We start from the raw sequence: 25,087 nt of genomic DNA, 5'->3' as shown, positions 1-25,087 counted from the left end.
TAGCGATGTTATCTCGCAAACCCAACATCCTACTATTGCTGTTATTGGGCCTAATGCTGATGCTACCGTTACCATGATCGGAAACTACTCCGGTAAGTTTTTACATAAATTTTTGTGTGAAACGGTTTTATCGTGAGATAATTTTTATACACGGTTTGCCCAATAAGTATTTCAATTAGTATATTAGCATCATTAATTTTGCCCAATAAGTAACGGTTTGCCTCACCATACATCACTATCACCATTTTAAATGCAACCAAATTTTTTATTCAGCTAGTCTCTTGAGAGACGTATCTCAAGTCCAACCCACTAAAGATTAATGTCTAATTACCGTATTCCTAATGTCTACTTGTATTATCTTTAATGCTTACTTACCGTATCCTTAATGCCTACTTTCAATATCTTAAATGTTTACTTACATCATTCTTAATGGCTACTTACAATATTTAAAAAAATATATAATAGGACGGCCCAATTAGAGATATTCTTTTAAAGAGATCGTCTCTCACAAGAATTTATGATATTTATAAGACCTAGTGCATTTTTAATATTTGACCCCTCGTATTCTTTTTATGTTAAATCCTTCTACAAGTTGCTTTATTTTTTTTAAAATACAAAAAATTTACTATGTATCTATAGTGCATGAGGCTTCCTAACTTTGGGGTTTGTAAAGTCGAGTATGTTGCACATGCCGTCAAGGGCGGAACCAGAAAAATTGACGAGGGATGTCGATAATTGAAAAAAAAAAATTAAATCAATTGCGTTAAAAAATTACATTAAACAAGAATTGATTAAGGTAATTGTCCACGCCGAGTTTTCATATTCTGAAAATGACGCATAATATCATCATTTGAAAAATTTTAAAACAAATCACTTTCAAAATAAGTTACAACTTTCAAAATAAGTTACAACAGTATCATTTAAAAACTAATCAGATATCTTTTGCGCAACTCAGTTTTAATAATCTTCATTGCTGAGAACACTCTTTCAACTGTTGCTGTAGATACTGGAAAAGTCAACGCCAACATCAATAGCTTATAAAAATGTGGGCAAGACTTATACAAACCAGATTGAACTAATGTTTTGGAGAAATCACCAAGAGTACTTAAGCTTGAATACCGCTCATCTAGTACAGAAATTATCAAAATCATCGGGATACAACTTTGCCATTTTGATTACCTTCTCTTTGTTGTAATAGGAAAATGAATTAGCAGGATTCAAACAACCAACTCCAATAAGTAAATTTGTACTAATCTCAGGAAAGCGACTATCAAGTTCTTGCATTTTCATATCAATAATAGTGCAAAAAACATTAACCGATCATTTATCACAATGTCATGTTGTACACAAAAAGATTTCACTTCATTCATCAAAAATTCCCATCCTTCATCCCTAGTCTTCTGAAATCGTCTCTTAGTAGTACCAAGCAAGGACATAGCATTTACAACGTCATGATCTCTTCTTTGCAAAGATAGACTTAGTCCATTAGAGATCCCTAATACTAATTTCATTAAATAAATCATGAAAGCAAAATCAAAAGTTTGTATGCCATCCAAACTAGCTTGACTTCTAGCTATATCATCATCTCTAGCAACTACAAGAGCATCAAGCACATTAACTATAGGAGAAAACATTTGAATGAAATTGGAGAAAGTTTTAAAATGAGAACCCCAACGAGTATCCCCAGGTCTTTGAAGAACAACTTCTTGATTTAAACCCTTTCCAATTAATAGCTCACCTTCAGATAAGGCTTTTTCAACCATCTCAGCTTGTTTTTGTCGAAACTTATCTCTACGTTTATAAGAAACACCAATAGTATTCAATGTAAGATTGATAAAATCAATAAGACGCTCAACATCAACATGTTTGTGTGCAACCTTAACAAGAGTCAATTGAAGTTGGTAAACAAAACAGTGTACATAATGTGCAGATGAACAATCATTCTGGATTAAAGTCTTTAGCCCATTAATATGACCTTGCACGTTGCTTGCTCCATCATAACCTTGGCATGTTATATGAGATGGACTCAAACACAACTGAGCAAGCATAAAATATATTATTTATTTGAATGACCCTGCAGTAGTGCTAGTATCATGGGCAAGACCAACTAAACGCTCCATCACAAAAACCCTTTTATCAACATATCTCAAAACAAGAGCCAATTGTTACTTACAAGAGACATCACGGAATTCGTCGACTAAGATAGCAAAATAATCATCCCCAAGTTCCTCAAGAATAGCGTTAATGGTCTCTTTATAACAAGCATTGGCAATATCTTTTTGGATCAAAGGAGATGTCATTTGATTATTACCAGGAGCATTTTTTAAAACTACATTACCAACACTTTCATTCTTTTTGGCAAAAACTTTAAAAAAGTAAGAAAATTATCTTTCCTACTGGATGTTTCACGTTCATCATGACCTCGAAAAGCTAATTCTGAACACAAAATTAATCTAGCACTATCCTTTGCTAAAAATGACCCAAAGATTAGTGCCATTTTGTGGGTTGGTTATCCTGGTTTAAAATTTTGAATAAAATAAGATTATTTAACAACTTAATTCCAAAAATAAACTTCATGAAAACTTAATTCCCAAAATAAGCGTCCGCACATCCAAACCTAGCCTTGGAGTAAGTCGCTGTTACTAACAACGAAAGACAAGAAAAAAAAATTAAAAGTCATAAGTCGTTGTTACTAACAGTGACTTAGGAAGTTGACCAGTCAACTCCTTAAGTCGCTGTTAGTAACAACAACTTTAAGGTTAACTGATCAACTCCTTAATCTCGTAGGTTTGAATAAGGAAGTAACTGAGAATTGAAAACTTAAAATTCATTAAGTCGCTGTTACTAACAGCGACTTAAAAAAAATTTTTTTTAAGTAGCTGTTAGTAACAGCGACTTACTCCAAGGCTAGGTTTGGATGTACGGATGCTTATTTTGGTAATTAAATTTTCACGAAGCTTATTTTTTGAATTAAGTTGTTAAAACATCTTATTTTATTCAAATTTTCTCAAGCTGGTGGTACTGCTATTGTTGATGTCCCCTTTGGTACCACTAATCCAGGTTAGTTTACTAATTCCATTTCTCTGGGGCGTCATTTATAATGATTGACTTTTAAAACCAATCACTAACAGCCCATTTTGTAGGTAGTAATTAACGGTGGTTAGGGGTGTTCAAAACCGGGTACCGGGTATCGACCCAGATCCGAAAATCCGGGAACCCGCTTTTTCGGGTACCTAAAATTGTGACCCGGATCCGACCCGGTTAAACCGGGTATCTAGATTTCGGATACCCGGTTATGATTGTTTCCTAAAAATTGTGTTTTTTTTCCTTATTTTTTTATATACCGGGTCGAAAACATGATTTTTATAAGAAAAAATTGTGTTGGAGCTAAATTAGGCAAAATATTTATGTATTTTAAAATACGCCGTTTGAAATATTATTAAGCACAATATTAGAATATAATTTAACACATTACTTTAAATTTTAACACATTTAATTTTTTTTAGGGTTAAGTGATTATAATATATTAATTATATCACATATATTAAGAATAAGCATTTTAATTTTTTTTTTCAAAAAAAAAAATCACAAAACCGGATACCGGGTACCTGGTTTTACTAAAATCGATATCCGGATTCGACCCGAATACCCGGTTTATAAACCGGGTACCTGGTCCAAAATACCCGATTTTGACAAACCGGGTTAATTATCTTATTTTTTAAACCGGATACCGTATAATCCGGGTCGGGTTTTGCAACCCGGGTTTTTTTGAACACCCCTAACGGTGGTTATAAAAATAAAAAATTAGTGTAATTTTAGTTGAAAAATCTCTTAGCTACCTTGATGGTCATGCTTGTCCAACTCCAATCAATTTATTTTCTTCATAAAATTCATTCTAATGCAGTACCATTTGGAGAGGTGGTATTAGGTGGTAACGAAAATTAGTAAACAAATAAATTTTTTTTGATCGAAGTTTCATTATCATGGGAATGATATAAAACTTTTCATAAAATTTTACACTATAAATTATTTTCATTACCACTATTTAGTACCACTAACTAAACAGACCATAAAATTAATACAATCAGCAGCTAATTGAACGAGGTCTCAAGAATTATTATTTATAATAATAAGACAAAATCAAGAAAATGTAGGGGTCATGGTAGCCCACACCGTCCTCGTGTACTCGACCACACCCAATGGGGCCCAGTCGTCCGAGAAGCACCTCATTGGGTTCAAGAATGTCCATGTGTCGGCCGGTACGCATCAACGAGTTAGGATGAATTTACACGTTTGCAAGCATCTTAGTCGGGCAGATGAATTTGGGATTAGAAGAATCTCAATGGGTGAACATATACTTCACATTGGGTATGATCTCAAACATCAGATTTCTGTTCAAGTTGATTTAGGAAATTGATTAAGATCTTATATGGTAATTTTAAGGCTAGTAGGAATTATATACCATAAAGTTTGCCACAAGCTAAGTGTTGATAAACTAATTAAGGTGAAATACATGGTGCTATACATAGAATCATTATTCAGAAGTGTACTGAAAATGTGATTTTTAGTTTGGTTTGCTTTGTTTGATAACAATTTGAAAATAACTAATTGGAATGATGCTTTAAATTATTCAAGGAGTAGCTTACAGAGTTACAAGTCTGTATTTTATACAGAGAGGTGTTAGCTAAATCATGCAATTGATCTCTAAACTTATCACGTTGTACTACGATGACAGCGTAGATATAAACTAATTGTAGAATGACCTTTTTTTTGCTTATGTAACGCATGAGTAAATTCTAAACTGATTTCAATTGCATCTTCATCCCCCAAACATGTAATTCATATACTGATTCTAATTGTCTATCTGTAATAAATCTGGTTGAATAATCTATATCGTCATAAAAGTTTTTAAACCTATTTTACATATATTAATAAGGAAGAATTTAAAAAGAAATTAATAATCCAAGGAATATAAAAAATAATAAAAAATACAGATAGTAATCGCACAAAATACGCGACTTAAACTGGGTTTAATTGACCTAGGCCCAATTGAACGTTTTGTGCGACTTCCAATTGTCTTTTTTTTTCATTCAATTTATCACGAAAATTCAAGTACGAGTTAAAATTAATATTTACCGAATCGATTTGGTGATCAATTTTATCATTCATATTGTTTTCATGTTGAATTTTAGTTAAGAGCGTTTTTTAGAGAGAAACTAAAGAAAAGTATGAAATAAGTTATGACAATATTACAAATTGAATTCATGAAAAATAACAATGAAATGAAAAAGGCAGCGTCAAATAATATAGCCCTTAATAATTTCAGAAATCATATAATAATAATATTATTGGTTTATTATAAGAGATAATATGCAATTTAACGTGTCTTTTAGAACAAAAGAAATATTATTATTAGCAAAGTATTTTGAAGCATCCTTAGAATTTACTCCTGTTTAATTCCTCAACACAAAAACTTTATCAGCTTGTCTCAATAGACAGTCTCATATAATTAGTCTATTTTTTAATTGATTACTTAAAGATCATAAGTGATCGTTTTAAGGATATGAGTAATCCCTCTAAGACTATAAATAGTGATTATTTTAAAATTATAAGTGATCGCTTTAACGTTATACGTAATCACTTAAAGACAAAAAATATGTATTGGACCAGCCCAATACAAATTGTCTCACCACAAAACCATCTTAATTAAGAATTAGTGAAACTTTATATACACCTAGTGCTGTTCAAATGCGACCTGACTGGGAAATCCAACCCGAAACCGAAAGTTATCCGACTCGAAAATGCGTATCTTGTTTAGATTTATTGAATCGACACTACCCGAACCGAAGTTGCACCTGAACCGATTGACAACGTAGAATGGGAAATTGAATTCGCACTGCGATCAATTTTTTATAACCGACATGTAACCGTTAACCGAAATTACCCGAACCTAATAGTGACCGAACCGAGTCATATTCGACCCGTATCATGCTCGAAACCAAACTCAACCCGGCTATAACCAACTTAACCCGAACCAATTTTTAATCGAACTGCAGTAAACCTGAACCAATTTCTAACATAAAAGTATGATCAATTCATGTTCAATCATCTAATTAGTTAATCTAATAAAGTGATAGGTATTTCATAAATTAAATTTTAAAAATACATGGTTTTATATATTTAGAGTAAATAATCAATGATTAATGTCTAAAGAACTATTTTTAATGAAATTGGATGAAAAATGATAGAACTTTAATTCTAATTTACAGTCAAAGAAGTAAAAGTAACAAAGTAATAATTACTAATTGATTTGCATTTTAACTATTTCCCTTAAGAAAAGAGAATATTGTCATGAAATAAAAGATGACTAGGAACTTAATGTGACATTGACTCAATCGATTGTAATTAGTAACTCGTAGCCGAATTCTACTTGAAAAAAAATACCCAGATCCGATCTGTACCCGATAAAACAGAACTAATTGTTAACCGATAACAACCCGAGAATTGGCACTCGACTCGAACTTCAACCGACACCGAACTGATGCAAACCAAATAGCTCGAATAACTAATCTTCAATTGAACCGTGACTAACCTGTTGAAATGTAGTGACTCGAACAAGTCGTTATATGGGACGAAGAGGAAATGGGTCAGAGATACCTCCGCAGGGCGCGTAGAAGACCGCGAGGCGCAGAGTTGCTCCTGCTTTGATTTGCGGGGCGCGTAATACTCCGCGGGGCGCGAAGTTGCTTGTGATCTCACTCTGCGGCTCGCGTAGTTTTACACGGGTCGCGTAATTGAAGTTTCTTTGCACGGGAAACGTCTTTTGAGACGGTTACCTTTATTTGTGGCCGGTTATTTGTGGTTACATAGAGCCCGAACCGTCTTTCAAGTTGGTTTAATTATAAATACCTCGCTTGTTAGGACTTTGAGGATGCAATGAAAAACACAAAGTGAGGAAAACTAAGATAGAAAAAGCTTGGAGAGCCATTGTTGTGGTTTCTCGTGTTCATCTTGTAATCTCCTTGTTTATAGTGAAAAGTTTATTCTCGGTGCCGGTGCATGTAGCTATCATGTTGATAGTAAACCACATTAATTTCTTATGTCATTTTCTTATTGTTTGCATTGAATCTCTTGTTGTTTCATTGTTGTTCATCGACCTTACTTCCGCTGTCGCACAATAATTGGTATCAGAGCTCAAGTTTAATCCTAGGAAGAGTTTTTGAAGAAAACAATGGTAGGAGATTCTACAATAAGGATTGAGAAATTTAATGGGAAGAATAGCTTTGGGCTATGGCAGATTAAGATGAAGGCGTTATTAAAGTAATTGCAGATTTGGCGTCCGTTGATCCTAAAGAGTGCGGCGTCTACGTCGGGATCTGGAAACGGATGGACTGATGAACACTTAGTAGTGATGGAAGAGAAGGCTCATCCTACCATTTTACTAAGTCTTGATGATCGTATCATCACGGAGGTTGCTGATTAGGAGACGGTCGCAGAATTATGGTTAAATTGGAGTCACTATACATGACAAAATCTTTAACCAACAAATTACTACTGAAACAGCGGTTGTTTAGCCTCAGGATGCAGTCAGGTATGCCATTAAGGAATCATCTAGAAAATCTTAATTCTATTTTACTAGATTTGCGTAATTTAGAAGTTAAGATAGATGATGAGGATGCAGCGTTAATTTTGCTTGTTTCTCTACCGAATAGTTATGAAAACTTTGTGAAGTCTTTTGTGGTTGGAAAAGACTCATTGACCCTAGAAGAAGTGAAGGCAGCACTTTATACTAGGGAGTTGCGTCAAAAGGCGACAGGTGATAATGAGAATTATGGCAGTGGGTTAGTTGTTAGGTAGGGTAGAAATTCTAGAAAGAATAAGGGGTCTAACAATAGTAACGGTGCTAGGTCGGATACTTGTAATAGTAGAGATGGGTCTAGCAACACTAAGACCATAATATGTTATCACTGTCAAGAATCAGGATATTTTAGGTCTAAATGTCCAGAATTAAAGAATAAATCTCATGCCATAGTAGACGAAAGTAAACAGAACAAGAGCTATGATTCGGAGGAAGATTTAGCATTAATCAGTTGTGTTGAGTCTAGTAAATTGGTTGATAGCTGGATTCTTGATTTTGGCAGTTCTTTCCATATGAGTCCTCGTTAGGACTAGTTTGATACTTATGAGTCTTGTTTTGGGGCTTCAGTTACGATTGCTAACGGTACTCCATGTGAAGTACTAGGTATTGGTTCCATGAGACTTCGGACTAGAGATGGGAGAAGGGTTACTTTGACTAAGGTGAGGCATGTTCCTGCATTGGAGAAGAACTTGATATCGCTTGGGACCTTAGATGATTTGGGGCTCAAGGGTGAGTTTAGCAATGGGGAAGTGAGTTTCTTTAAGGGTTCGAATTTGATACTTAAGGGTGTCAAGGCGAAATCCCTGTATGTCTTTCAGGGTGTTACGCTGCCTAGTTCTGTTGTTAGTGCTTCTACTTGTCACTAAGAGATGACGATTTTTGATAGGCATGGTCATACGGGTGAAAGTAAAGGGCTAGAATTGTCCATTGAGAATCGTCTTACATGTGTCAAGGATGCCTACCTTGAGGAAGACAAGCGTTGGGTTTTTGGGTTTAAACACGGGTGTGAGCTTAGCATTGAAGCTCATGATCACTTGTATGGTAAGATGGTTAGTTGGCTACATTTGGATAGTTCGTTTTGTGGATTTGTTATGTTCTGTGTTTTAGGTATTTTGTGGAATCATACCTATGGGATAACACCATTGCAGGACGGTGTTATAGGAATAGCAAATTGGACCTTGTTAGGAAGAGTCTTATGCATGCTCTCTGATACTTGGTTATTGAGTAGATACTGGATTAGTTTGTTCGATCGGGGTTTACACACGGGATTAGAGGTGCCTAGTATGTGTGTGGTGTGGCTCAGTAGGGTATCGTGCTATCTCATATTTGGAGTCTTGTTAGGGCTTTGGTGTGTTGTTGTGTATTTTGCAGCAGCTGGTTATGGAGATAGTGGTACAGAGTTTGAGGTGGAGTATGAGGTTAACTCCTCATCCATCTCTGTTCGACCCCAGATTGATGATGTTGATGCTACCCCAGGTATCCCTCTGACTGTGATTTTTGGTGTTATCTTAATCTCTGTGGATAGTTTAAAGGAGTCAATACAGGGAACATTCCGCCGATCTAAAGGGTTTCACGAAAAGCCTATATGTGTTCTCGAGAAGTCTAATAGGTTGGTTGTAGGGAGTGTTGTTTTGGTTGCTATAAGTGTGAAAGGTTATGCATTGAACCTTGTGGGATTGGCAAGGTTGGTAGCCAATTTTATGGAGTCACTTGGACCAACTTATAAGCACGTAGTAGAGTATAGTGAGCGGGCGCAGTGGTTTGCTATGACTTTACGCATGAGCAGAGTGTGGGAACTGTTGTATGGACCGGTAGTGTTACTTAGCTCAATTACATCACCTCATTTTGAGACTAAGTCGGTCTACATGTCTAGATTAATGGTTCGGTGTTTGAAGTATGTTGTGATGTGTACTTGTTTTGCGCATGCCAGAAGTGTCATTTGCAGGTTTGTGACTCAACCTGGGTGGGGGCACTGGCAGGTAGAGATTTGTTCTCTCTACGGTTTGCTTGGATCAGCTGTTGTGTTTCTTATGTACGGGAATGATATTAAGTGCTTTGTTACATCGGTTGAAGCTTGGGTTGTGTTCGCTGAGTTTAATTATGTCTTGATCTCGGTGATGGTTCTTTGTGATCAACCTTGGTTGGCTTTTGTGTACTACGATTGTGTGTTTAGTGATCAGGTACTTAATGTTTGGGAGAAGCACAGTGTAGTTAGATTTCATTCGGAATGCACGTACATGAAGATAGAGGTAAAGAAGGTAGGATGGTCTGACAGTCCTAGTAGATTCTTTACTATGTTGGATTCATTAGCATAGGCCCTTAGGGGCGGTGTGAGGGAGCTCACAGGTGGAGATTGTGCACAACCTCAAGGTGGAGCTTGCCTCGTGTACTCGTGATGCAGATGGAGCATTATGAGTAAGCTTGTGATGCTAGTTGAGCGTTATGAGTTGTTATACTTGGAAACGAGTGTGTGATGGGTCTTTGTTGAAGACTTATCGGGATGGGTCTTGGTTGGAGACTTGTCGGGATGTATGGCTTATGCTTGAGCTTTGTATCGGTTTTGGCTTGAGAATGGTTTTGCTTCACTATGGTTTGATGAGGTAGTGGTTGACTACATGTTCTCGTCAAGGTGGAGATTGTAGAAATATAGTGACTCGAACAAGTCGTTATATGGGATGAAGAGGAAATGGGTTAGAGATACCTCCGCGGGGCGCGGAGTTGCTCCTGCTTTGATCCGCGAGGCGCGTAATACTCCGCGGGACGCGGAGTTGCTTTTAATCTCACTCTGCGGCTCGCGTAGTTTTACACGGGTCGCGTAATTGAAGTTTCTTTTCACGGAAAACGTCTTTTGGGACGGTTACCTTTATATGTGGTCGGTTATTTGTGGTTACTTAGAGCCCAAATCGTCTTTCAAGTTGGTTTAATTATAAATACCTCGCTTGTTAGCACTATGAGGATGCAATGAAAAACACAAAGTGAGGAAAACTAAGAGACAAAAAGCTTGGAGAGCCATTGTTGTGGTTTCTCGTGTTCATCTTGTAATCTCCTTGTTTATAGTGAAAAGTTTATTCTCGGTGCCGGTGGATGTAGCTATCACGTTGATAGTGAACGACGTTAATTTCTTGTGTCATTTTCTTATTGTTTGCATTGAATCTCTTGTTGTTTCATTGTTGTTCATCGACCTTACTTCCACTGTCGCACAACAATTGGTATCAGAGCTCAAGTTTAATCCTAGGAAGAGTTTTTGAAGGAAACAATGGTAGGAGATTCTACAATAAGGATTGAGAAATTTAATGGGAAGAATAGCTTTGGGCTATGGCAGATTAAGATGAAGGCGTTATTAAAGCAATTGTAGATTTTGCGTCCGTTGATCCCAAAGAGTGCGGCGTCTACGTCGGGATCTAGAAACGGATGGACTGATGAACAGTTAGTAATGATGGTAGAGAAGGTAGTGGTTTTGGCTTGAGAATGGTTATGCTTCAGTATGGTTTGATGAGGTAGTGGTTGACTACATGTTCTCGTCAAGATGGAGATTGTTGAAATATAGTGACTCGAACAAGTCGTTATATGGGATGAAGAGGAAATGGGTCATAGATACCTCCGCGGGGCGCGGAGTTGCTCCTGCTTTGATCCGCGAGGCGCGTAATACTCCGCGGGGCGCAGAGTTGCTTCCGATCTCACTCTGCGGCTCGCGTAGTTTTACACGGGTCGCGTAATTGAAGTTTCTTTTCACGGGAAACGTCTTTTGGGACGGTTACCTTTATATGTGGTCGGTTATTTGTGGTTAGTTAGAGCCCAAACCGTCTTTCAAGTTGGTTTAATTATAAATACCTCGCTTGTTAGCACTACGAGGATGCAATGAAAAATACAAAGTGAGGAAAACTAAGAGAGAAAAAGCTTGGAGAGCCATTGTTTTGGTTTCTCGTGTTCATCTTGTAATCTCTTTGTTTATAGTGAAAAGTTTATTCTCGGTGCCGGTGGATGTAGCTATCACGTTGATAGTGAACCACGTTAATTTCTTGTGTCATTTTCTTATTGTTTGCATTGAATCTCTTGTTTTTTCATTGTTGTTCATCGACCTTGCTTCCGCTGTCGTACAACATAACCAACCCGACCCGAATGTGACCCGCCGTAACACGCATCTAATAATAACCAATCCGAAATTCAATCAAACCGAAGGACACCCGTTCAAAATCGACCAGATCACCGAATGAACACCTCTATATACATCTAACTAATCATTAAAGAGTGCATAAAAGTAAGTAAAGTGTTGAGTCCATAGAGAAAATGGGATTAATAGATCTTTGAGACAAATGATCAGCGGCGGCTTGGTGACATGCGGGGATGCTCAATTGCATAGAGTTTTCCTATGGGGAAATTTGAATAAAATATTAAAGGGAGTTAACAAAAAAAATTGAATTCGACTAAAATATGGCCATTCAATACAATCAAAGGTCATAATGTAAATTTTTAATCAAAGTAAAACTCAATGCTCTTTTAACGCTTTAAAATCACCGACAGTCTTATTGACACTATATGTCTTTGCTTTTTGTCTCTCAATGTATATTACGAAACTATCAGCAAGATATTTGTTGCCCACATTGTTACAAAATCTTATCTTCACTATCTTCATAATTGATTATTTTATTGTATGAGTTCTCATTGATTTTCTTCACTATCTTCACTATCTTGCAGTAAGACCACTTTTTAAAATGCCTTAATAACCTACACAAGCAACAAGGGTTAGGAAGGCCCGGAATGATTTTCTGGGAGCATACACAATCAGTGCGTTAATGATGTAAGGTGTCTAACAAGTCCTTCCAAGTGCACAATCCCAATAATTTGGATTATTGCTTATCGCCTTTTTTTACCGTGGGCCTTTTCTATAAATTTAATGAATAAAACCTTGTCTAATTCAATAAATGTTCTTTATCTTCTTCAAATTATCTTTTGAAGATCAATGGAATTTAATGGATTAGTTCTTATTCATGCACAAGTAATAAATTGCAATTCTTATGCTTTGAGTTAAGTTGTACTTTTTTGTAGAGAATTTGTTTTTTTATTTATGGCATAAAATGAAGTATTTATGGCCAATTATTGGGCTATCAAGGAATGTCCCAAATACCCTCAGCAGATGTCTTTAGCAATTCCAAAAATACCATTTTGTTTCGATTAAAACAATTACTGGCGCGTCGCGTTATTATTGGTCTCTTAGTGGTGCATTTACTGCCCTAATTAGAATTACCCTCCTTAGTGTGTGAAACTTGTCCCACTATCGAAAAAGTAACCCTTTGGTATTAGCATTTGAGTGACCTATGTACTGTAGATGTAACGCACCGTCCTTTTTTCTCTCTTTGATTCCCTTTCTGTTAAAATATAGTTTCTTTTCTAAATTAGGTTACACTTTATTGGTTCTGAAAGATTTATTAACAATTATTTTAAACCATGATTTAGGGTTTTGATCCTAACACATACACTTTATTACATAATTATTAATTATTTCTAAGATGATTAATGATCTAAGATTGCATTAATTTGACTAAGTCAAAGTAAAAAAAAAAACAAAGAGTAATTTCTTAATCAACCATTCAAATTATCTTCACAAAGATTTAAATAACCTAAAAAGATTTAGACGGATTTTTATAATAAGCTTTGCAAACGTCCACGTTGCTATCACTGAATATTTGAGTTAGTTTTATTTTAGATATTCAAATATTTTGTGAACATGCAAACAACTCCAACTTCGCTGGATTGTCACAAGTCAAACTTAAGAGATTTTCACTTCTCATTATAATTTGTAGAAATTCGAGGTCGTAATCAAAATTTTTAAAAAAATTCACGCGTTAATTTTTAGATTTACCAAAGTATTTCATCTTGATCTTTTTACACATAAAATTTTAGCAAACGTTAATTTTAAAGCTTTAATACTGCTGTTTGTCTATTTATGTGACTCATCACTTCAAATGCTATCAGTTTCAACCTTTTATCCTAAAACATAAACCCTAACTCTACCATCTTTCATCCGAATCATATTTATTCTCCCAAATTCAAAGATGGAACAATTTTGTAAACCACAGAGTTACCACATGAATTTTTTTAAAGTTTTGATTACCATATAGAAAACCCAAAACCTTAGGGTTACCACGTGGATTTTCCAATAAATTTTATTTAGATAATGTTAATATCTATTACTCCCTGCGTTACTTATTGTTTTTCTACTTTACTTTTTGCATACATTGGCAAATTTTTAAAAAACTGAAAATTTGTATTGGGTGACTTTAATTAAAATTATATAAAGCCAGCACTTAAGGTTATAATTGGCAGATTATAAGTGATTACATTAAATTATAAGTTATCAATTTAAGATTAAAAGTGTACATCGGGTCAGTCTAATAAAAATAATCTCATTATGAGAATTATTCTGATTTGAGAATTTGGTAATCACTAGTGTAATTACTCCGTTACACACTACATTATCACATGAACAAAAAGTGAAACGACACAAAATGACAAATGAAAACAACTTTAAAGAATTGAAAGAGTAATATTAAATACTAGACTGGATTTCCATAAATTTTGGATCATAAAAGAATTATTCTAAGACTAATTCTAAACGTAGAATAAGAAACATATTTTTCTTATTAAACAATATTATCTCCTAATAAAACAAAAATATAAAAGTCCACAATATAATTTACTAGCTGAGATGATTAGTATTGATAATTAGATTAAGTTGATACTTTAATTAACAAAGATTAGGCCGGCCAGGGTTGTATTAAACGTGATGAACATTATGTAACAACTAATTAAGTAAGAGGCTTAACACTACTTTATTTATAACACAATTGATTTATTATTATGGAAAACCATTATAAATAGCAAGCTTAATAGTGAATTAAAATTAATCAAATTGCTAATTAATTAATTAAACATACAATAATCATAATTAGAAAATGGCATCAATGAAGAAAGTCATGTTTGGTGCTCTCTTCTTCTTCATTGCATTTGAGTTAATTAGTTGCATTCCTCTCTTAGATGATGCTGTATTTCAAGAACCTCCAAAACCTGACTTGAGTCCATATTTCAGTTGCATAGGCGAAAAACAATCATCATGCATGCCAAAAGGTAAATTTAGCACTTCTCATGCTGTATTTCAATTTTTACTCTTTTCTTTTCGCTTGTCTATTCTCTCTGTTTCTTAAATAAGTTTCTATTATTTAATTTGGGTTGTTCTATTTGTTGTTCTTATCTTCTAAAATTGCTCTTATTTGTCATATATTTGTTATGCAAACACAAGGTCCTCATAGGCGTTGATCTTTTTTTTTTTGTTGATTGTTGTTAAATTGGTTTATCCTACATCGATGAATTTAAGATGGTGTGCACACTTTATAACTTATTAGACCCTTCCTCCCATTGTCATATGAATTTAGAATAGTATTTCCCTGACGATAGAGTATCTGCACCTCATATTTTCCTTATCAGATGCTTGAATTCATGATAAGTTAAATTTAACATAACAATTTCAACAATTAGCAATTTGAAACTATATACGTTTGAGATCAATTCAATTTATACTTTCTCCTTATTCTAATTGATGACTAATAATGCTAAATTTCCAAATGACAATATTAATTTCCCAATGGCATTAATGAAGGCAATGAAGGCCTAAGTCGACAAGCTCTATTCGATAAAAAGAGAAAATGCATAAGCGACTCACACACAGCATGCCAACCTGTATACAACAAAATCTTGTCAGGTAAATTTGATTTTTTATTTAAATTTTTAATTTTTACTGTATTTTTATGCTTTGTATTTCTTTACTAGCCCTAAATAAATAAAATTATGCGTTTCTAAAAATTACTTATTTTTTTTTAAATGTATATCAATACAAATTAATCTATGATATTTTTATCACATAATTAATAATAAATTTATAAGATATTAACGGTTAAATTTCAAATTGTTTGACCAAAAAAGTAAAATAATTACAATGACAAAAAAAGAAAGTATTATTAATTGGCATTTGGCTACTTTTTTTAGTTTGATATCAACTGTACTATTTTATACTTTTTTTATTAATGGTTATGGCTCCACACAATTAAACTATTTTTATTTAAATAATTTTTTTAAAAATTGTGGTATTAATATTTTTCTACTAAATTTATATCAATAATTAATGCTTATAATTTCTACTTTTCTAATTAACTTTATTATTAAATATTTAATATTTCTTAATTTTTATGAATATTGCGTATGAGAATATGTATAGAGACGGAAAGAGTATATTATAAGGAAAAATATTGTTAATGGTAATTAAGTACTTCTAAAAAAGATGTTTATATCATTTGTGTTAATTTGTTGTAATGCTCTAAAAATTGCAGAATTCCAGAATACAAAACCAATTGATGAATTCAATTGCATTGGAGTACAATGTCTTCCACAACCAACATTACCAGCAGCAGGTAAACTTTAATTATTAAAAAATGGTTGGTATTACGAAACAAGAATGTGATTAGCTGATAAATCAAGTCATCTACTTTGTGATCACCAAAGAACTCTTAATCCTACATAACATTATAATTAGTCTACTTCAAACTAATTAAGTTTTTTTCATTTATTATTTTCTCCATTTAACTCAATCAACTCTCAATATAATTAAATTTTAATTTAATGAAAGCAAAGAGTGGCGCATTGATCGGAGTAATTTAAAAAAAAAAACATATCATAAAACCTTAGGTTTCGTAATGAGAAAACACTTGCATACACACTTTCAAAAATTGTATTCTTTCCATTTCAGTGACTTCTTGTCCTATTTCATTTGGGTTTTTGTCAAGATATATACTAAAGTTTTAATATCTCTAATGGTGCATGACTAAAAATTATTAAAAAAAGTTGATATTAATAATCTTTGCGTTCAAACGAATCAAAAAAACCTACTTGATTATATTTTAACTTATAGCTTAAGAATAAAATAAAAATTAAAAGTGAATTGCGCATACTATCAAAAAGTAAATAGGACAAAAATACTAAAACAGAAGGAGTATAAAATCAAAAGATGTCAAATTTCAATTAACTCAACCAACACATGTTAGTATGGGTATATGATTTAATATAAAAAATAAATGCTTTCAATGGACAATTGTAAAGCCGTGACAATTCAGCACCTAATCACCTCATGTGCCCACCTGTGTGGACATACCTATAGGGCATCCGTGTGATCGGTGCACTTGTATACGCACTTGTTTATGTTATCCTTTTCCTAAACCATATAGTAGCAGTTGGAGGATTAACCACCAAATATTGTATGAAAAGTTCATAACGCGCTATTTTAGTGGTGTGGAATCTTCTTATATGTAAAGTATTTCCAACAAAATTGTTAGGACTTGACATAATGTCATGGTACGAATGAACCTCTCCAAAGAAAAGACAAGTAAATTATGAGTTAAACATCTGATTAATTAATGGGATTTGTGTTGATTTGTTGTAATGCCCTAAAACTTGTAGAGCCGATGCCAGAAGAAATAAATAATGTGCAAAATGTAACGGAAGTTATTATAAATGGTGATCATATGAATATTACAAATGAAGTTCCCGAAAGAACATTAATGGTAGATTCCAAAGAACTGAAGCGTGCGGCAGAAGGGAAGTGCTTAACCAAAGGAAATGTATGTAGGATTCCATTCAAAGCAATTAATAATTCATCATACCTTATTGAAGATTGTTGCGAAGGCCAATTTTGCGACCAGATTCTAAAAAACAATGATGAATTCGGTCAATGTTGTCTCCAAAATGACCGCAATAATTGTTGGTTGCCCTGATGCTTAATTATCCATGGATTGATTTTTATCAGAATGAAGACATGCCAAATCTTAATTTATTCACTTAATTATTTCCAATTGTTAGTTACATGTATGTAGACCAGGCTGAATTTCTTTTGTATGATTGCCATTTGATGGTAAGGGTATGTTCCTGGTTATTAAAAATTTGTTTTTATTATTTAATTTCATAAAGTTTATTTGAATTATTAAAAATTAATTTTATTTGCTAATATCTTTATATACTTGTTGGTTAATTAGTTAATTAGTACTTATGTTGTCGTCATCATCATCATACCCGGTGTATCTCACTTATAGAAAACTATGGTCAGGATCTGAAGAGCGAAGAAAGACGGCAGCTCATACCTATAGAGGAGAGTGCGGTCAAAGAGTCCCTTGACTCGAGAAGGGTCTTTAAAGAGAGAGAAACTACAATTACCTAGAAGCCTACAACTTATAACCAATTAGTCAAGATATAAAAGGGTTTTTTATTGCAAACAATAACAAAGAGTATATAAAAAGAAGGCTAAACAATCAATGATAAAGATGGAGTGGGGTTAACTCATTCATGATGACTATTCGATGGATATACACTAGTACTTAAGAGTCATAAATGGTAGCAAATTGTACTAAGGGCAGCAATCTGTTCCTTGATCGTGCTTGGGATTACCTCTATAAGCTCTTCACCATCCTCACTCTCGTGAGTGAAGATGAAGGGCTTGGGCTATGAATTGTCCGCTATTTTCTCATTCTTCCCTACTCTAGTAGTAGGGGGATAAAGCACTTAGATACGAGGGTGGATGCGAGATTCAATCCATTAATAAAAGATCAGATTACTCAAAATCCAACCCTCGTTGGTACTTTTGAAACAATCATAACTATCATTAGCCAATGGGTAGAACAACCCCCCAAGCCTTTAATCAACCCAAAATTAACTAAAGTTTCATCATCATCAATTCATAACAAGTGTGGAGTTAACCCCAACCCTATAATGGTGAAATTAGATATTGAATGATCAACAAACACAAGAACAAAAATAATACAAATATTGAGAAATAATGGTGAAAACCACAAACAAGCACAAAAATAGGAACAAACTGTCAATAATAACTAAGGAGAAGCATTAGAAGATACCTGCAAACGATGAAAACGATTGGAGAACAAAAATATAAAAACCCACAAAAAATCAACTCTCAACCTCCATGATTATGGCTTGAAAGCTTGATATAATTACCAACAATTGCTAATAAATAAATGTAATTAACTAAATTAATCTATAAAATAATGTTTTATTGAAAAAATTTAATTTAACGCAAGAAAATTAAGAAAAAAAGCTAGGGTTTATAAGTGTAAAAAGGGAGAGAATGGAAAGAAGAAGCTAAAAATTAGAAAATTGCTACTGCCTTCTTATCGCCACCTAATGCTTGAACATTACTGAAATTGGGCCAGGAAGGTACATGTTATATAAAATTCGCGGGAAGGTGTATCACAAATGCAAGGTGTATCCGCTTGGGTCGATCGATCGATCGATCTCCAATGTAAATTTCACGAACATTTTGGAACACCACCCTCATAAGATCGATTGGTCGGTCTATATGGATCAATCGGACGATTTTCCTTCTCTTTTGGCATGTCATTTTGAAAAACCTTTATCTCTTATGTTATAACTCTAAATTCGACGTGTGACCAGTCGATTCGAAGCTAACAAATCTAACTTTATCTTCCATAAAGATATGCACCAAAATCTGAGTGAGTTGACCTCCATCGACACTTAAGTTGACTTTCCATAAATGATGCATCTTTCTTTGCTCGATTTGGATTTTTCTCCACCTCTTAGCCTCATTTTTTCCTCAGCTTTGATCCATGTCACCACCAAACTAGCATGCTTTAAAACTCCAAAATAGATGATCATTCTGCAAAAACGAGCAACAAACATGCCACCTTACAAAAGAGCATAACACCAACCAAACGCAATGAAAATGCACGGAAACCAAGGAATAGTCAATAAATATCATGCCCAAATAGAAGGTAAAAACGAGGTTTATCATGATTCTAGGCTATTCCAGATGGTTCCTTGACGATAGATGAGGTTGTTCCTAACAGTTCAACTTTGGGTAGATCGGACAATCGGTTCAACGCTTTTTATAAATATAAAAAATCATATACACTATAAAAAAGATTGCATCTTTTCACACTTAAAAATGTCAATTTCCACGCTTATATGTGAGGCTAAAGTAACTTTTCATGTTTAAGTAACCTTTTTTATTGAGTGAAACGTTATTGCGCGTGGCTAAACCAGTAGAGTAGAAGAGTATGCTACCATGAGTATGCTATAGTACCAAGAATAGGGTGTTAGCAATTTGCTTTATAATCACTTATAAACAATCTTTTGTATTATTATTACAACTATAACACATAGTACGGTAAAAAAACAGAATTATATTCATAAATTTAGAAAAATTTTTGTTCAGTCAACCTTTGTCAAATGTTCATAGTTATATATCAATTATCTTTGGTTATATTCCTAAATATATGAATTTATAACCACAATTGCTTTTTTTACCTTTTCCCAAATAGTAGATATTGTTGTCTTTTTCAACTTCACTGTTTTCCACCATTGATGAAGCTTAATTTAAAAAAATCAGATGTTTGTTGTCTTTATCAACGTCACTGTTTTCCACCATTGTTGTCTTCTTCAAAAACAATAGACATTAATGTATTCTTTAACATTACTATTTTCCACCATTGTTGTCTTTTTCAACATCACATTCCCTTTCACATGCGCTTGTGAAATGTAAAGCATCAGTTTTATTATTTAAATAAACCTAAAATACATTGGGCTGGACTCTTGAAAGCCGTCTTTCCTAAAGACGATCTCTTAATAGTGCTTGCTTCCCCTATTGTAAACTAATGTCTCTCTTTTAACTCCCATCATAAATGATTGTGTTTTTACTAATTTAAATTTATCAACAGTTGATATTATGTGTCGTTTTTAGAATACCAAGACTCGGTATATACAATTACATTTATGAAAAGCTTGTTAAAAGTAAATTTTTAAATTTAAATCTTTAATATCACTTGTTTTTTGTTTCTGGATCTATCACTGATATTTTGCAATATTTTTATTTTGGATAATAATTCTACCATTACTTTAATCTTTATCCATAAATTTTCTTTTACTTTTGATTGTATCCATACAATTTAATAGTCCAAACAATTTTTAATATATGTGCTACTATTCTGTGTTATAAATTCATTGGGATTGGACGAGCATAAGCCTAATGGAAATTTATTTTTATTATGTTGCATAAATATTTCTATCTATTGAATATTTTATTCCAACACATTAATTTAACTACATATATTCAAAATTTATCACTAAAAATTTAATCATTTACCCATTTCAAGCCCCTATTGGATTTGTAATTTTTAAACTCATTCTTGCAAAAATATATTTTTTACTAATGCTTTAATGTGAGCGGAACTTAGATGGAGTAAAAGTAAAACCTTCTCTAAATCTTAATATTGAAATCTGAATAATAAATTATTTATATAATATATTAGTACGTAATGTCATTCTCACTTCTCGTCCCTCGTAGTTACCATGGTCCATGAGAGTCAGAGATATGCTCAGATGCTACAAATTATGTGGGGAAAAAAAATAAACCGTGATAGAAATTTGTTTGGGGCTCAGATTCACCACATTTCACGTGCTCACTAAACTCTTCAATTTTTAATTAAATTTAGTACAACTTGTCCTATATGAGACCGTCTCAAGGTGAGACGATCTTAAAATAAGTTCATTAAGTCAAAAATTTCTATTATTGGGCTATTACATCAAGTATGAGGCATATCTTATGATGAGACCGTCTCATACAGGAATTTGTGAATTTAGTATGCCTGGTGAAATATATTTGGTTGAGTTGGGTTCGGATTCGCGTTCAGATCATATATAAACAAGATTAAACTGTTTTAAAAATATTTGATAAATAACTTTTAATCGAGCTGGAAAATAAGCTATAAGCCAAAACTAAAAAGCTATTCATAGTACTAACTTTTTTAATTGAGTTTTAGTTTGTGGCCTACTTATTATCTAATAAATAGCCAACAACCAACAACAAACATAATTTTTACTGAAATTTCTGGAACAAGTGACTTTTAAGCAAATAATTCAAGCTGACAAAATCAACTAACAACTTCAAACAACAATTTACGTTAACTGCTATTTATCAAACAACCTCACATTCATAAATAGATAAAATATTTTATATGATAAAAAACATATATTTATATATAAAATAATTTATATTTCAGAATCAAATTATTGCGTGTAAAGTACTTAGTTGCTACCAAATCATGCATTAATAGGTAATGTTTTTAAATACATATTTGATTTGATGAAAAAATTATTTTTGAAATATTCAATGTAATAAAATCTTTTTGAATGCTATGTACTTATATTATAACATGTTGTTTCATTTAGTAAAACTCTGTGATGTCATCATTTGAATACTTATCAAGCTATTTTTATTTTATTTACATGTATTTTATTTATTTATAGCTAGTTTTATGATTAAGGGTCAAGCTTGTATAGTAAGATGTAAGCTGATAGATTCGATTTCGTTAAGTTTTTTTTGTTGCAGGAACCTACCATTCTGAGGATCTCGTTCGAGCCAGGGGACTTTATTGTCACATCCTGCTTTATGCGTATGGGTTGCTGCATTCCTAAATTCCCTTCAAAAATCCAGATGATAGTTTTCTATGAACACAATACACTGAATACGATGATGATGCACATTATATTTGCTTCCTCTTGTTGAAGTATTCAATTTGAAACATAACTACTCTAGTATAATTAAATTGCTTCAAGAGTACGATATATTTACAATTTGAATATAAGTATTGACTTAACGGCCCGTTTGGTTGATGGTAATGAAGTAATGGAAATGAAATGTTGTAATGGCAATAGTAATGAAGGAATGGATATGAGAATTGGTAATAAAGATTCCTTTGTTTGGTGTGCATGACTAAAGAATAGTAATGGAAGATAATATTCCATTGATTGTATTTGGTTGTTAGTAATAAAAAATGGTAATGACTCTTAGTTTCATTATTGTATATTTGTATCTAAAAGCATTATTGTATCTAAATTATTCCATCTAATGATTCTTTTTTTAATAATAATATTTATTTAGATAATTATATACATTACCTTTTTTTCTTCATTATTTTTTTTTCGGCTCGAAACAACATTACCTTATTTTATTACCACAGTAATACTTCATTACCATTACCGCCTAATACCAGGTTGTTTGATGGTAATAAAAATGCCCCTTTTTGGTAATTTCATTATTTTATTTTATTACCATCCATTACCATTGAAGGCATCCAAACAACCAAATTTTTCATTACTTAATTTTATTACCATTACCGCCCTCTAATACCATGTACCAAACGGGCCGTAAAGATTTTACTGTAAAAGCTAAAAGAAAACCATATTTTCATAAATTCAAAAGAAACAATCAACGAAAATGTGACAAGAGTACAATATTTTCAGCATTAGTGATATCTAATTCTTCACTTAAAATTTGAATAAGCGAATATATATGAAATTTTAATTCCTTGTTAAAGAATTAGCATTGCTGGTCCAAATTTTAAAGATGATTTTCTTCGGATGGGAACTTTTATAAAGGTGCAAATTACCATGTAAAGTAATAGTCATTGGAGGCGTACAAATTTTGCCTATCATATTGTGGTCTCCAAATACAAATTACAAAGCAGGTTGTCTTGTACGAGACCATCTTATTATGTGACAAGTTAATACAATTATCTCATTTTTCTAATTAATCACTTTAAATTTATAAGTGATAAATTGAACAGTACACTAAATATACACACTATAACAAAGGTTCAATTATAACACAATATTTTTGACACTTCATCAAAATGTCACTATTCTTAGAATATCATCGTAATATTTCAATCTCAAAATTATGACACTTCCTACAAGTGTCACTAAGTATTTTGGTGACATTTGATTAATGACATGATATTAATACCTTAAATGTCATAATTAACACTATTATTTGTAGTAACACGAGTTAGTCCAATTAAAATAATCTTACTATAAAACATGTCTAATTTAAAAATTTGTGATTTCCATATTGTTATTCTCATTTTATCGCGTACCTTTTAAATTACTCTTAAAAAAATAATGGATAAATATGAGCAAGAACATTTGTAAGGAGTATTACGTAGGACTGTTTAGTCAATGCTCTTCGTCATTTCTCCTTGAAAATGATGCTCTCACTTTCTCGTCCGTGACCGTCACCATTTTGTATTTGATACAATAAATAAAATAATATTAGAGACAATAATGATCATGCATGCATGCATGTCCTTAGAAACTTAGTCAATGGCACTAACTGCCATATAATGATACAATTTTAATCATCTGTTAGTAGATTCAAACTCACAATTCAACCTAAAAGAACATATAACTTATATTGTGAGACTTCAATCTTAAAGCTTAATATTTTTTGTTGAAATGAATATTTAATATGATATTAAAACCAATGTATATAATCACAAATTTGTATCTCGATTAATCAGTAATATTTAACACCAAATATGATAAAAGTATGAGTTGTATCCAGACTTTTAATCCAAAAGTTTCTCGTTGTATGAATAGACGTGATAGCATATATATGAACTAACCTAGAATTTCAATACGCTTATGGTATGCTTGGTCAGTGGTACTAAATGGTAGTGATGAGAATGATTTATAGTATAAAATTTCATTATACTCTATCATTGTCTTTCAATAGGATTTGATAGTAAGTTTTTATGGTAATAGAATTAAGTTGTAATAAATTTATATGAATACCATGCTAATTAACATACTACTCCTATGATTGATGATTGATAATTGATGCTTAACTGTTTTCCTTTTTACTCATAAACTTAAATGTGTGAATTTTGGTGGTAGAATATGATGGCTTACTAGTCACTATATTTGCCATCTCCATTGTAGGTTACCTTATAAGTATAAAGGATCAATAACGCGGCCAAATAATTCATCCAACAAATTCCTTTTTTTGGTTAGTTGATGAATCTTGAAATAAATTTACAACCATATAATGACATAATGGTCTAGATGCATATAAATTCTCCAAAAGATGGGCCAAGAATTTGACATTTGTGTCCAATATTTTTCACAATTCTTTTCCTAAGAGCTCACTCTCAGAAATAAGATGATGAATTTGATTCTTACATTATTTTAAACTTTTTATCATTTCTGTCAAATCTGTTGTCGGATAAAAGTGTTTATTGAGCAAGAAAGACCATAAGTGTGTTTGATTGGTTTTTTTTTATTGGGTTTTTCAGCACGCAAGTCTTCTATAAGACCGTCTTGATCATCATGAAACGGACCCATATAATTAACCAATTCTTCTAATTAATCACACTATAATTACTTTAAGTTATAAGTGATTAATTTAAGATTTCACTTTAAAGTTATAATTGGCTCATTTGAAGATTATAAGTAATCATTTTAAAATTATAAGTAATCACTATGAGACTATAAATATATATTAATTGGGTTAGCCTAATGGAGATGATTTCACCATGATAT

The 25,087-nt window shown here is 32.7% G+C and overlaps 2 protein-coding genes across 2 annotated transcripts; one reads left to right on the top strand and one right to left on the bottom strand.

Annotated features, from left to right (window-relative positions):
• Positions 1-1,286: 1,286 nt before the first annotated feature.
• On the bottom strand, positions 1,287-2,300 carry LOC130810125 (uncharacterized). Its single transcript, XM_057676081.1, has 2 exons — positions 2,174-2,300; positions 1,287-2,002 (listed from the first exon to the last, which is right to left on the bottom strand). The coding sequence occupies exons 1-2, from the start codon at positions 2,298-2,300 to the stop codon at positions 1,287-1,289; spliced, it is 843 nt and encodes a 280-aa protein (XP_057532064.1).
• Positions 2,301-14,581: 12,281 nt separating this feature from the next.
• Positions 14,582-17,606, top strand: LOC130820374 (uncharacterized). Its single transcript, XM_057685726.1, has 4 exons — positions 14,582-14,764; positions 15,294-15,395; positions 16,021-16,101; positions 17,144-17,606. Exons 1-4 carry the CDS (start codon positions 14,593-14,595, stop codon positions 17,455-17,457), a joined length of 669 nt encoding a protein of 222 aa, XP_057541709.1. The 5' UTR covers positions 14,582-14,592; the 3' UTR covers positions 17,458-17,606.
• Positions 17,607-25,087: the final 7,481 nt, after the last annotated feature.

The sequence above is a fragment of the Amaranthus tricolor genome, chromosome 1 (genome assembly GCF_026212465.1).
Source record: "Amaranthus tricolor cultivar Red isolate AtriRed21 chromosome 1, ASM2621246v1, whole genome shotgun sequence".
Taxonomy (NCBI): Eukaryota; Viridiplantae; Streptophyta; class Magnoliopsida; order Caryophyllales; family Amaranthaceae; genus Amaranthus; species Amaranthus tricolor.
The sequence above is the reverse complement of the archived record's forward strand: the minus strand, read 5'-3'. Positions and strand labels throughout refer to the sequence as shown.